Source organism: Haemaphysalis longicornis, unplaced genomic scaffold, assembly GCF_048455015.1.
Source record: "Haemaphysalis longicornis isolate Haplotype H1 unplaced genomic scaffold, Haemaphysalis longicornis Haplotype H1 scaffold_8, whole genome shotgun sequence".
Lineage (NCBI taxonomy): Eukaryota > Metazoa > Arthropoda > Arachnida > Ixodida > Ixodidae > Haemaphysalis > Haemaphysalis longicornis.
The window spans coordinates 106,807,452-106,821,210 of NW_027526445.1; the positions used below are offsets into that span (position 1 = coordinate 106,807,452).

General features: G+C 49.9%; 1 protein-coding gene across 2 annotated transcripts in view; it reads right to left on the reverse strand.

The window, feature by feature from the left end:
• The window catches only part of LOC144149653 (uncharacterized), a 73,434-nt gene that overhangs the window by 15,746 nt on the left and 43,929 nt on the right, over positions 1-13,759 (reverse strand). The window contains exons 1-4 of one of the 2 annotated variants that reach the window (XM_077681311.1): positions 10,286-10,878; positions 10,096-10,180; positions 7,507-7,707; positions 6,170-6,349 (exon numbers count right to left, since the gene is read on the reverse strand). In XM_077681311.1, coding sequence (XP_077537437.1) covers positions 6,170-6,349; positions 7,507-7,707; positions 10,096-10,180; positions 10,286-10,681 — 862 coding nt within the window. In that variant the 5' untranslated portion in view covers positions 10,682-10,878. Of the gene's footprint in view, positions 1-6,169; positions 6,350-7,506; positions 7,708-10,095; positions 10,181-10,285; positions 10,879-13,759 lie in introns of those variants that run through there. The other variant, XM_077681313.1, reaches the window with a different exon arrangement.

Here is a 13,759-nt window from a genome sequence, read left to right on the forward strand (position 1 = left end):
GTGCGCTCCTGCGCGCGCGGGATTAAATAGGCACGTTGGGTCCCTTCCCCTTCACCCTTTTTCTCCGGCTGACGTCAGGAGGCACCAATCACGGAGGTCATGGCACTGATAGGAGCGCCACCACGCAAAACACACGCGCACACGCACGAGACCCCTCCTCTCCTGGGCAGGTGAGCGCCAGGTTGCTCCCGCCGTGGCAATTCGCCGTGGTCAGAGCCCTCCTTTGTCCTGGCGATGTTGCACTACCACGAAGACGCTTTGCATCCCTCGGTGGAAATATTCTTCGAGTGGCTTATTGAAGACAACACGCCACAAGAGGGCATGACAATGAGGCGCGGGCACGCCGCCGAGGCTTGTTGTGCAGGGCGCCCAGCATTGCTTTTGTTAGCACTGCCGCTGGCCGGTTGGCGCTTTTGAGAAGCCACGAGGTCGCTGAAAGGCGCATAGTTCGCCACTGTGAATACGCCGGTTCGTGGCAAGTCGATGACGGAGGGTCAAAGGCAGGTTTTCGAGGAATCACTGTCGCAACAGCACCCCCGCCGCCAGACAATGCATCAGGATGACGAGCGGCTCATCGCGGCTCAGCTGGATTGATGCGGATGGTCAAAAGGTTCATCCCTGGCTTGAGGCGGAGTTCTCCGAACTGCTGCTTTCTTGTGGTCTCCTCCATGAACCCACAGAAGGCACGAACACAAGGCTCCTGCAGAAATGACTAACTCGGCAGGACAACCATTGTCGATCCACACTCGATGCGGAAAGCGCCCTCTGAACACCACTCGAAATGCCAGACCATGATAACAAAACAAAACCAACCTGTCTGCTAAAATATTACACCCCTTGAAACGATTCGAAGTGCTTATCTCGTGGCACAAGCTCAGAATCAGACCTCAATTTTGGGTGTTGTTAAAACAACAACTACAACAGTACCAAAGAATCATGAATGGGCTATAGGAGATTTATGAGGCAGATGACGCAAACAAGCGAAGAAGCCAACAGGAGCTCAAAAGGCATTCCCCTTTTTGCCCATGACCATTTGTCAAAACTACTCAGCTACAACTGCCGTACTTCGAGGCAACCGAGGCAACGCATGCCTTTCGCCACAGTCTACAGCACAAAAGTCAAAACTACGAGATCGATACGACGGTACAGCAAAACAAAGTATGACTTTACACGACTCCTTGAAAAACGTAACATTTCCCTACACTTACGAAAATGAAACTTGTAATAACATGAAAACCCACAGGTACATGAACACTTATCTGAAAGATAACCTACAGATAACTAGCTCACAGAGCTCGGCTACGTCATCAACAGTAATCTGTAGCTTCCCTTCTTTACACTGAACCATAAAATTGCGCCGGGCTCACCATTACGCAAGGCAACCAAACTGGCACCTACAAATGCCTCAATATTCAAAACTGACCATAAACACGTAGTACTAAACGCAACTACTTCCGGTGTTTATATACAACAATTTCGTACACTCCAACAGGGTGAGACGAAATGAACACTGACACGCAGATTCCGCCTACCTTACGTGGCGTTAAATCTCGAACATTAACTACTTCTCCAACCAACAACACAAAATTTACGCTTACCTCACGCTCTGTTCGACCTCGAACAATAACTACTCCTCTAACGCCTAACAAAAGGTCTAACTACGCGGTGTTAGATGCCGCACATGAACCACTTCTCGAACAAAACACAAAAGTCACGCTTACTTCTCGTGAGTTCGATCACGAACAATAACAACTTCTACAACGCCAAGCAAAATTCTAAATACACGGCTTTAAAGCACGATGATTGACACACTGCCGACCAAAAAAAAAAACAACGCTTAACTTCCTCTGTCTTACGAAACTCAATAAACACTTGACTGGCAATACAGAATGAGTAAAGTACGCAGTTTATGCACGCGCACGCGGATTCATCTGAATCCTTGAAAACATCCTAGGCCCTCCTCAAAAACATTTCCGGGTGTGGCCTGCCGAAACGGTGCTGCCACTTAGGCCGACCGCCTGTGCTCATCTTTTGCAAAGTACACCGCACAGTGTACGGGGGAGGTCTTTGACACTGAGGGGGAAAACACGCGCAACGCGTGCGGAGACTACTGAAGCGAATGGAACCCAGCGAAGAATGGGACGCCCGACCATGACGAACGCGTCGGCGGGGAACGCACTCTCCCCGAAACGTCCTCCCCCCAGCTCTCCGAGAATTCCGGCGGAACCCAGTCACCCCCTTCTGCCCTTTTCGGCATAGTGCCCCTCGGCCTCTGTCACGGCTAGGGAGCGGCGCCTTTGTTTCCCTCGGACGTCTGACCTTTTGTGTTGCTCTGCTGCTTCTGGCCATCTCAGCCTTGAATGCTGCAAAGTGAAAGGGTTCACGCTCTTCCTTTGCCTTTTTACGCTGACTGTTTTTCGGCCGCCTCCTTTGCCTTCTTTTGGGTATCGCGGCGCATTCGAGCGGCAATGCGCCGATCCCAGGCGACTTGCAGTCAAACTTGTAAGGCATGTTCTGGCTGCCCGGGCCTACCTGCGCGGCTACTGGTTCGGTTCGCGCTCTGCGATACGCCGACGCAGTTGACTCGTTACTTCTCTGCGCGCCTACGGACTTAGGTCGCGCTTCGCGATCTGCCGACGCGGCCGACTCGCTACTTTCTGGCGCAGCTACGCAGTTAGCGCGCGCTTCGCGATCTGTCGACGCCGCCGACTCGCAACTTTCCGACGCGGCTGCGAAGTTAGCTCGCGTTTCGCGATCCGCCGACGCGGCCGACTCGCTTCTCTCCGGCGCGGCTACGGAGTTAGCTCGCGCTTCGCGATCTGTCGACGCAAACGGCTCGCTTCTAGTCTGAGCGACTACGGGCTCAGCCCGCTCTTCGCGATCTCCCAACGCGATCAGACCGCTTCTATCTCGAGCGGCATCGCATACAGCTGGGGCATCGCGATCTGCCGACGCGGCCGACTCGCTACTATCCGGCGCGGCTACGGAGTTAGCTCGCGCTTCGCGATCTGCCGACGCGAACGGCTCGCTTCTAGTCTGGGCGACTACGGGCTCAAGCCGCTCTTCACGATCTCCCAACGCGATCAGACCGCTTCTATCTCGAGCGGGAACGCATACAGCTGGGGCATCGCGATCTGCCGACCCAATCGGCTCGCTACTAGTCTGAGCGACTATGGGCTCAAGCCGCTCTTCACGATCTCCCAACGCGATCAGACCGCTTCTATCTCGAGCGGCGTCGCATACAGCTGGGGCATCGCGATCTGCCGACCCAATCGGCTCGCTACTACACTGCGCGGCTACCGGTTCAGCTCGCGCTTCGCGATCTGCCGATGCGATCGACTCACTACGTTGTTGAGCGGGTGCGGGTTTAGCTCGCGCTGCGGGGTCTGCCGACAGGCGGTACCCACTCCGCAGGAGAGCTGCTTTGACCCTGTCATACACCTTGGCATCCTTTTTGCTCAACCACCTGATTACATTGGCGACACAACACGGCAGTAGCGCCAAAAGTTTTTGGGGCCAAACGTCGGAAGAGAAACCTGCCTTCTCGCAAGCGCACTCAAAATCCACCAGAAAACCAGCGATGTCCTCGCCAACCGTGAACGGCTGCAGAAGGTCTTGCTTTCTTAGGCTCGCGGACTCCCGTAAGGATAGAGCAGAGTGTTCGGCGGACATCCGAAACTCCAACTCCCTCATCTTGAGCTCATGCGCTCTCTCGGCAGCTTTTTCTTCCCTGGCCTCCTTTTCCTCCTGCTCCCTCTGCGCCTGGCTGTCTTTTTCAGCCCGCCGCTGAATCTCCTCATGAGCTTCCTGAGCCTCCTCTAGAGTTACCTCATCTGCCTCCATGAGCTCGAGGATCTGTTTTTTTCGCTTTGCGGGGCCAACAGAAAGACCCAACTCCTCGCAAATTTCGAGGAGGTCCCGCACTCTGAACTTGTCCATCGTGATACTGCACCCCGAATTGTTTACCCTCGCCTACTCGCTACAACAAAGTAGAAAGCAAAGTCAAAACCTAGAACGCACGACGCTGCGCTAGCAAGGTCTGGCAAAACGAGAGGTAAAACTTCAGGCACTCACCCCACCAAGGTGCTGACGCTGGCCGATCCCGCCGAGCTGCCATCCACTATTGGGAAGCCAGGGGCTGACTCCACTGTTGGGAATTTCACCGCTGTTTCCACTGTTGCGAACCATGGTAGCGTGGTCGATGTGGGCCGAGGTGGGTGAAGTGCTGGGGCAGTCATGACGGGCAAGTTGACGAAGAAGAAAACTTTATATACAAGTATTTACATCTTGGTATGAGAGCGGGCAGTGCGCTCCTGCGCGCGCGGGATTAAATAGGCACGTTGGGTCCCTTCCCCTTCACCCTTTTTCTCCGGCTGACGTCAGGAGGCACCAATCACGGAGGTCATGGCACTGATAGGAGCGCCACCACGCAAAACACACGCGCACACGCACGAGACCCCTCCTCTCCTGGGCAGGTGAGCGCCAGGTTGCTCCCGCCGTGGCAATTCGCCGTGGTCAGAGCCCTCCTTTGTCCTGGCGATGTTGCACTACCACGAAGACGCTTTGCATCCCTCGGTGGAAATATTCTTCGAGTGGCTTATTGAAGACAACACGCCACAAGAGGGCATGACAATGAGGCGCGGGCACGCCGCCGAGGCTTGTTGTGCAGGGCGCCCAGCATTGCTTTTGTTAGCACTGCCGCTGGCCGGTTGGCGCTTTTGAGAAGCCACGAGGTCGCTGAAAGGCGCATAGTTCGCCACTGTGAATACGCCGGTTCGTGGCAAGTCGATGACGGAGGGTCAAAGGCAGGTTTTCGAGGAATCACTGTCGCAACAGCGCATCCCTCTTCAAATCAAGCGCGCCCGCAGCATGCACATAGAGGACTTAGGACGACGAAGTGTCACCCGCCGCCGCTACTTCTGGCCTATGATCCATCCATCGACCAAGTAGGAATGTGGAACTTTGTTAGCCGATGAAACGAATTAATGCGCAGCCGAGCTGCATGCCCAAGTAGCGAAAACACAGTCCGGGTACCTTCTACACTTTGCGCGCATCCATGGTGCACAGGCGTTTGCGAATGCCTGTTTCGCCTTTGCATGCCTTGAACTGACAACTTTGGGTAAATTCGTGAACTGCGGGCACGCCTGCCAAAATTATCCGCAGCTGCGGGACCATGCGCACGAACGACTTCAAACTTCGTAACAGGCAACGCAATATTGTTACGACGTGACAGGACGAATGACAGGAATGATGGTTGAATGCGGAGCAATACGTTCACATAATGTCATCCATCACAGCACCAACTACAGCCACGCAACACGCACACAACTTCGTCCTCTGCGTCTTCCCTTCGTGACAATATATAAAATAACAGCATTCTTTCACCCTGGAACCTCGGCTGAGAGGATTCACGCTCTGAAGAATGACGCTGCGTAGCAATGCCAGTCATGGTATTCTTTTGACAATGACATTTGATTGAAAAGCTTCACACACCACAGACATGATTTTACAGGCTACTAGCGGATTTGTGCTGAAGAAATTTAGGCAGCAAGGTAGGCTGCAATAATAAGGGTAACTACACACCCACATATACACAAAAACACACGTTACGCACTCTGTTATGTACTAAAAAACAGGAGGGCGCCACCAACTATATACCGTATTTTCATATATATAACCTGCACCCACACTTTCCGTTGACAAATAAAAAAAAAAAACCCTGTGTATTGCCCGCATATTTTATACATAAAAGGATAGACCAAAGCTACTACTCAAGCAACATAACACATTTATTTATGCCAAAGAAGTAGCCTCGCTGACTATGTAACTAGGTGACTTGCCACATAATTTTTTCAGTTTGGTATACTGTTGAGCTGTGTGTGCAAAATAAGCACTGTCAATGGGATAACAGTGGCCCAGTCATTTTTACTGCAGTAGGGTCATCACGGCCAAATGCACATTGCGGCGAAGCTGCAGCAAAGGAAATACCTCGATATTTATTACAACATTTAATACAGAACAACATTTGATGCAGCTCTACCTCCCGCCTGAAATTTTCGCATTTTTAGTGCGGGTTATACGTGCGAAAATACGGTATACAAGCGGAAGTTAATCCCGAGGTGCCCAAAGCGTGTAAAAAGAAGTAGTGCCACATGGAGTAGAGGCTGACCTTCTCGAGATGTCCCGTGGAGCTTCTGGGGAAGGCGACCGCGTAGTCGTGCGTGGACACGGCCGCCTCTGACGTGAACACGTTGGAGCACGAGAGCACGGGTGTTGCGTTCACCGGCTTGCCACCGGCCAGCAGCGTGTTGACGTCCATGCCACAGAACTCGTCGCCGATACGCACTTGCTGCAAAAGGAGCAAGAGGGAGAACAAGAGAGAAGCGGAGGGTCAGCCCAGGAGGAAGGGCCAATCAATACTGAGCGAGAGAAACATGAGGGGGTGTGCATCCAGGGTCCGCCGTAGGGTGCCTCGATGCCAGCACCGCTGTGCAGGGTGGAGACACCCTTTGAACGGTCCCGTGCCGCCGCAATCGGGTCAACGTGCTCAACGCGCTGCTCTTTTCGTTTCCCACGATACACAGCAGCGCGAAACAGATGAGATGATTCAAACTTCGCCAGTAAACAGCGTTGCGGCGATAATTTTAGCACGGTTTTGATACAATGACTTGCTTCGGCGGCGAGCGAGTGACCCGAAATGGTGGCGCCAGCCTATACGGCGTACGCGTGAATCGAGGCACCCTAGTCCGCCGTGCTACACTGACGCAGACCACACGGCTTCGTGTGCGACTTTGCGCTAAAATGAGAGGATGCTTTTAAATAGGGTTGTTCGTTTTCGGGTTTCATATTTTTTTTTTTTTTTAAATGGGGGGTAAAAATCGGTGGCTATTTTTCAAACTGACAATCGTGGAGAAATCGGCTTTTTGTAAAAACCATTCCGAACTTCGGGTTTTTCAGGCTAAATCACAGATACACTATGTAATACACTCAGTTTATTTTATCCGTAGGTATCACGAGCTTCTTGAACTCCGACATGTCTAGATAATAAAGTTTACTCTCTCTCTCTCTTAACTGCACATTAGCGTTCAAGCAACATGACCAAACAAAACTAGAGGCCCCCCTACATCGTCTAGTCACATTTCTTAAATGTGGTTTCACATTTCTTAAATGTGGCCCGACAGTTTCAGGCCCTCTTCTCCCCTCTTCCCCCCCCCCTCAAAACCTATTAGCTTAGCTTATCTTAAGACAGCAGCCGCCAGCAGCACAAATGAGTTTCTGCTTATCTTAAGACAGCAGCCACAAACAGCACAAACGAGGTTCTGCGACGTCACTGAGAAGTCGCCGGAAGGTGACTGGGAATCGCCACTGCCGCGTGTTTCCCTTAACATGTCGATTATTTGATGGAAGTCTGCTACAGTGCCATTGTTATCGGGACACAGCAGTCCTTTTGATGAACTTGTGTTCTGTCTCCGTGGCGTCTTTAAGGTAGTATTCAATAAAACGCACCGACATCCTGATCCGTCGTGATGTCTCCCGTCTGCATGCACTTGGACACTTTTCTAAGCTTAATGTCGACCTGGTCGCACTTCATGGCAACCTGCACATGACACTGCGTCTGCACGTCGCGCGTGCTTCTGGGCACGAACGGAGCGGGCTCCTCGCTCACTGAACTCGCTGTGGAACCTGGTGCCGGCACGCATGGCGAGCCTAAAGGGAGAAAAACAAATTCCCAAATCAGCTTTGGAATATAACCCCTTACGCTGCAATGTACGACGCTCTCTATGCAAGACTGTGACACTGCGAGTATTTTGAACGTGACACGAGTCATTTCCCTGATTTTTCGCGCTTAGTACACTTAAAAACTATTGCAGCGATGACAAACTACGTGAGAAAAGGCAGAGAATGAAACACATTAGGTGCAACTTCCTTCCAAAACGTGTGCACGCTTCATCATCCGGGTCTGCCGCTTCGGAGGAGTGATACACTACGTGAGCTACTGCCGATCCCATGCATGAAAGCCGCCGGGGAAGATGCAAAGCCTCCCGACATCGGAAACAGACAATTCGTGTCTAAAAAGCAGAAAACCTGCACTCCACCCCTGAGGTGCACTCCAGAGACGAAAAACAATAATTTGCACTCAAAACGGTTTGTTCATGTGCACATTAGGAATGATGAACACACTGCCACATTATTGTCTCCACAGAACAGTTCGCACAGCATGGCATTGCACGCCAAGCTTGGCGCCCATACACCGCTAGTTAGACGAGCTTTACATATCACTGCTGGTTGATGGCAGTGTCTGCAGCTTTTCTCAACCTGCTCTAATACACACATCTTAAGAAAGTCACACACCAACGCTATATCTGCTTTGTTCTCACAAGTGAAGTACCTTGATCTGCATGGCTGCCTAGCATGTTTCAACACAAAAAAAAAGCAAACAAACAAACAAACAAAAAACAAAAAACGCCGGAAAAGCCAGAGCAAAAATTAAGTGCACTTCAGGTACGACGACTTCTTTGTAATGGTCCCGTCTGAAACATTTCCCCCAACTCATTGGCAGGTACAAATAAACGCTTTCTGCCTTTTGCAACATTGTTGAAAGGTGCGTTCTTATTCACCTCCATTGCATAAAACACTTCAAATCGAGCTGTGTTGGCACAATTGTTTCGGCAGTGCAGATCACACACCCCCCCCCCCCGAACTTCGCCCTAAACCAGTTCAGCCATCTAACAGACCTGAACATGAGCCATTGCTTTTATTTTTTATTTTTCCATTCACGGCTGCCAGTTAAATACAGTGAAATCTCGTTGATACGTTTCTCACGAGAACGAAAAAATAAAATGGATCATGCGAAAATCGTACCACCCAAAGAGGTTAAAAAAAGAAGAGAACTATGCAGCATACTCCATCAGCAACTCAATTTTAATGAGCAACGTTAAAGTAGCTGGTAAATTTGTGCTGCACGTTCTTTTCAACGTCCAGGAGTAAATCCTGAAACGTAAAAGAAGAAGCTGCTGTAATTTGTCGCTTTGCCGAACACTGTTCTGTACAACAATCCGTGTCGTGCCTTAGATTGCTCAAGCAAGCCGCGAGACGCTTGGAAGCCCTCAATGCCCAAGGAGAGTGCGCTGTTTTCAACTTCTTCGCGTAGGGCCGACCTATCGACGTTCACTCCTGCCGCTCTAACTTCCTTGTACAGTGTAAGGAAGATGTTTTCCATGTTCGCCTGCTTCACACCCTACACTTGTTCCACACCGGAGCCAAAAACTCGCAGCTTCTTTCGACGTTCCTCTTGCTGACCGACAATAGTGCTGAGCGTTGACATGGCAAACCGAGCTTGCATGCAAAGTCTACAAGCTTCCTCTTAGGGTTCTCTTTGGATTTGCGTACAATTTCCACTATTTCATCCAAAACTGAGCACCTTGCGTTTCCTCGACATTGCCACAAGCCTGGCAGCACCTCCACGCACAGCAGCAAGGCAGCCAGAGCAGAACAAGAAATAGCATCACAACCACAGCAACAAGGCAGAAATTAACAAAGAACAGCATGGAAAGCACGGAGTATGGCGAAAGTCGGTGGTAATTGTGGTACGTTTCGCTAGATAAGGGGGGGGGGGGGGGGTGCATCGCCTGACATTTCATCATCACTTTGGCCGCAAGACCGGCGCTGCCGCGGCCTCAGCGCCTCTGCAACGTGCAGATCGTGGCCTGTTGTTTGGATGCGGTTTGAGCTAATATACCAAATAATACACGTAAGATTTCTAGAAATGTCGGTCAAGATTATCCAATTTATCGTATTGTCCAATTTTGGCCAAAATGCGATCGCACTTAACGCACGAAAATGCATCATTTGTAAGGGACGTCGGCCGGGAATGAAAAAGAAAACGTATCAGGCCGAAAAACGCGTTACGCGGACACGCGTCAACGAGAATCCACTGTATTTACCATTACCACTCGTCGTCCCGAGAGCCCAAGCCCCATGCATTGACGAAACTCCGCCCCTGTTCAACACACGACCTGCTTATCACACAGTGGAGCCTAGTGACCCACCACTAGCACACTACTCAAAACACGCCAGAAATACGCAAACGCAAACCTGCACTCGCAGGTTCAGTGGCGAGGTAGACGCCGTCGATGGCTGCGCAGTCACGAACGACGTCGCTCTCCGCACCAGAGCCGGCCTGCGTGAGACGGCAAGGAACCCAAGTTGGGTGCGACTAGTGTCATTTAGTGACTCTAGGTGCGACATTCCACCAGAAGTGAATACATGTCAAGTCCGTACGGACCAGCCGACAACGTTGATCCACTGTCAGTGCGCTCTCGAACGCCGCTGTGCCGGGTTCAATGGTTGGCTGTGCCCCACGCGTGAGCCGCGGTTGTCTCTGGGAAAGCCCAAATTGCTGCAGGAATCCTGGGTGATAGCTGTAGCAGTCGAGCTCGAAGTGGAGTGAGCAGATTACGCTGTTCTTTTTGGCAACCCAGTCGGGACGTCCGCTGCGCCGTACGAACTCAATCCATCCTTCGCGCTGTTTCTCGTCTTGAGGGAAACAGTGGAGAATTGTGGTTTTGCTGGGGCAGCCATTCACTACGCAGCACCGAGGCATCGTGGCAATCCACGCAATTTTCACGCGAAACAAATCCTGTGCTGAACTCGTGCTGCCAGTGCGTGGCGCGAAAAGCATGCATATTCGCGGGCATTTCGCGGGTGTCCCTATTCGCACGCCCCGTGGGAACAATATTTATTTTTAGTTCGCACGTCGCGTGGGAACAATTTTTTTATTTTTAGTTCGCACGCCGCGTGGCAACAAAAATAAAAATTGTTCGCACGCCTTTGAGCCTTCGCCCATCCTTGCTTCGCCCGCTTCGCCTGCTTTGCGCTTCTATGTTTGCGACCAGCGCGGCTTGCGCTGTCCCTTTCGAATCACTCTGATTCTGGTCTCTATTGGCGGTGAGATCTTTGAGTGGCGCCCCCTGGCTCTGACGTCGGCTTTGGGATTCGCGCCGCTGTCGTCTGCTACACTCCGCTTGTGAGGGGCAACAGTGCCTGGGCTGTTTATAGAAATCGCCCGCTTCGTTGCTGTAGTGCGTTAAAAAGCTTATTTCTAGCGACTCAGTTATTTTGCCAGCTTCTGACGCATCTGAATAATTTGAAGCTGGATCCCCAAGTTTGCAACACACGAAGAGATAGAGAACAACTTTCTTCAGAGTATCGGTCAGAAGATCGTGTGTAACTCGTCCTTCCTTGCTTACTCCCGAGGATCAGCGATCAGAGCTTCTCAAGTATTCAAAATGCGTAGGCTAGCTTTCCTGCAGTATTTTTGAGATGCTCCTATGAAGACTCAAATACTACGTACCAAGCAGCGGCCTCTACACGCTCATCGCACAGCAGGAAATACAGCGGCTTTCTTCTGTTTCTTTCATTGTTGTCTTGTATCGGATTAATGTTTCTTGCTTTTTTTTGTCTGCCCAACGCATTAATTTTTCTGCCGTCACAAACTTCTTATTAGGAGGTTTCGGGATGTTTTGGAGGCTCACAAAGATCGTGTGAATATTTCCTTCACTTTGTATGGCATACATACCCTTCTTCACAAATTGGCTTTCATTACGGCTGCGTGCAAGAAGGTGCATATTCGCAGCGTGCTTTGTTTATTCACATGCAAATACAATGAGAAGGTTTGTGCTACGCCACCGCGATCGCGCCTTAAACAACGTGGTCCACAGTACTCGAAGGCGGCTTTTGTGCTCCGAATTTCTATCGTAATTATATCGTTATCATAACGAACTGACTCTCAACTCGAACAATGATGACATGATTATGGTGTTGAAGGCATGATATACTCACTAACTAACGTAATAAATAGTATACTTGCATATATTACAAGACTCGAAACCGAAGAAGAATTCCAAGTAGCTCTTTAAATTTATTGCTTTTCAACTCTTCCAGGCGCGAAGAACAAATCCTATTCTACTCGGGATGGCGTTCTATGATTTGAAGAAAATTACTTTTACTCTCTTGTCCTGGACTGAGGACCCGGCCCACCAACCAGATCGATATAATTGTTAAACAAAGTTTTCCCCTCCTCCTCTTCCTCGTCCTCTTGAGTGCAGTTTTCCTATAACGCATATCCGAATATTGGGAAGATATGGCTGTGCAAAATGTTCCGAAATATCCCTCCAGGTCTTAACAAACATGTATGTGTTACTATAAATTTAACGAAGACGTGACTCGTTTTGCTCAATAAACCTCCATACTGGTTAGATGCCTGGTATAGAATCAGCACGCGCGTATATACACACTGGGTTATTTGGAACTCAACCTACAGTTTTTGCAGTCTATAGTGCATGTCGGCAAACTTTCATGCCTTGACAACGTGAAGTGATGTGACAAAACGCGTTCGAGCGTTCGGTAAGGTTGCAAAAACTGTTTTACCTTATATATGATTACTGGGAATCGTGATGCCTTCTGCCAAAGCCGACAGCCCTGAAGGCCTAGAATTTGTTTTGGTTTTCCATTTTCGCTGTTGTCGGTTATTAGCAGCTGACTGTTCCTTTTGTTCGAATGTTTACTTGAGAAGCTGACGCCTAGCTCCGACTCTTCGCGCTCCGCACAGGACCGGCTTCGCAAGGAATGGGGTGGCGCCGGCAATGTTTCTCCCGTAGCGGTATCCATAACTATACTTTGACACCATGAGCTAGTGTATGCGATTTTAAGCCTATTATTATGATAAAATGTTACCCACACGCCAATTCTGGTGCGGACAAGCATCAGACGTTGACCTGGCGCAAAGAAACAGCAGGGAGAGCGATCCTGAGTGAAGCAGACGACAAATGCGAGAATCCCTAAGCTGACGTCACGGAGGCGCGCTTCGCAGCGCCGCCTGTGTTCGCGCTCACCGCCACTTGACATACCTCAAGTAAGCTTAGCATTGTCAAGCTGCCCGCATAGCTGTTGGCTAATCTGTGCTAGTAAGTAGCTCAATAGTTTGTTAGTTGAAGCAATAAATTTGATAAACACGATGGTAAACATGTTGGATCCGCGGGGCCACACGTCGAGTTGTTCTTGGTTGAATGCTTGAATGGTGTTTCGATGAGTTCAGTATTGAAGCTGACTTATCTCCGCCGTTTACTTTTCCTATTTTATAATTCCGGTAGGCATTCTGATGTTGTTCCACCGGGAAAATCTCTACCCCTGTAGTTTTTCTGGGCTCTATCATATGCGACCGATGAGCAGTTCTCGGAAAACCATCGTGTTCAGCGGTTAAGTGCTGCTCATTCAGGTATGCATATTTCTGGAAATAGAGCGCTTGATACTTTGCGAGTACAGCAGGCACGTGCAAGATACTGTGCTGAGGAAAAGCAGTGGTACATATTGATTTTACATTCTGTGAGTGTTTTGTTTACCATGTCTTTTAGAGATACGAAATGCGGGGCGGAAATTTTGGCAGAACATGAACTTCTCAACGTTTTAAAGTTACAGTTAGGTAGGATTAATTAGAAGAAACTTTGGAATGTGAAAGATGTATCCAAATTTTGTGGTTTTGGTGTCAGCTTGCTGAATCCAAGTATGTATATATTGTGTTGATAGGAAATATTTTTAGTAATAGAGGTTAGAATTTGGCAGGTTGTTTTCGCCAAGGAAGCACCGCTGTCGTCTCATTGCGTCCAATATGGTAGAACCAAGTGGAGCTACTGTATTTATGCACAGCTAATACTTTATGCACAAGACCATTTGATTTGTGGATATCTACAGAGGGATAGGG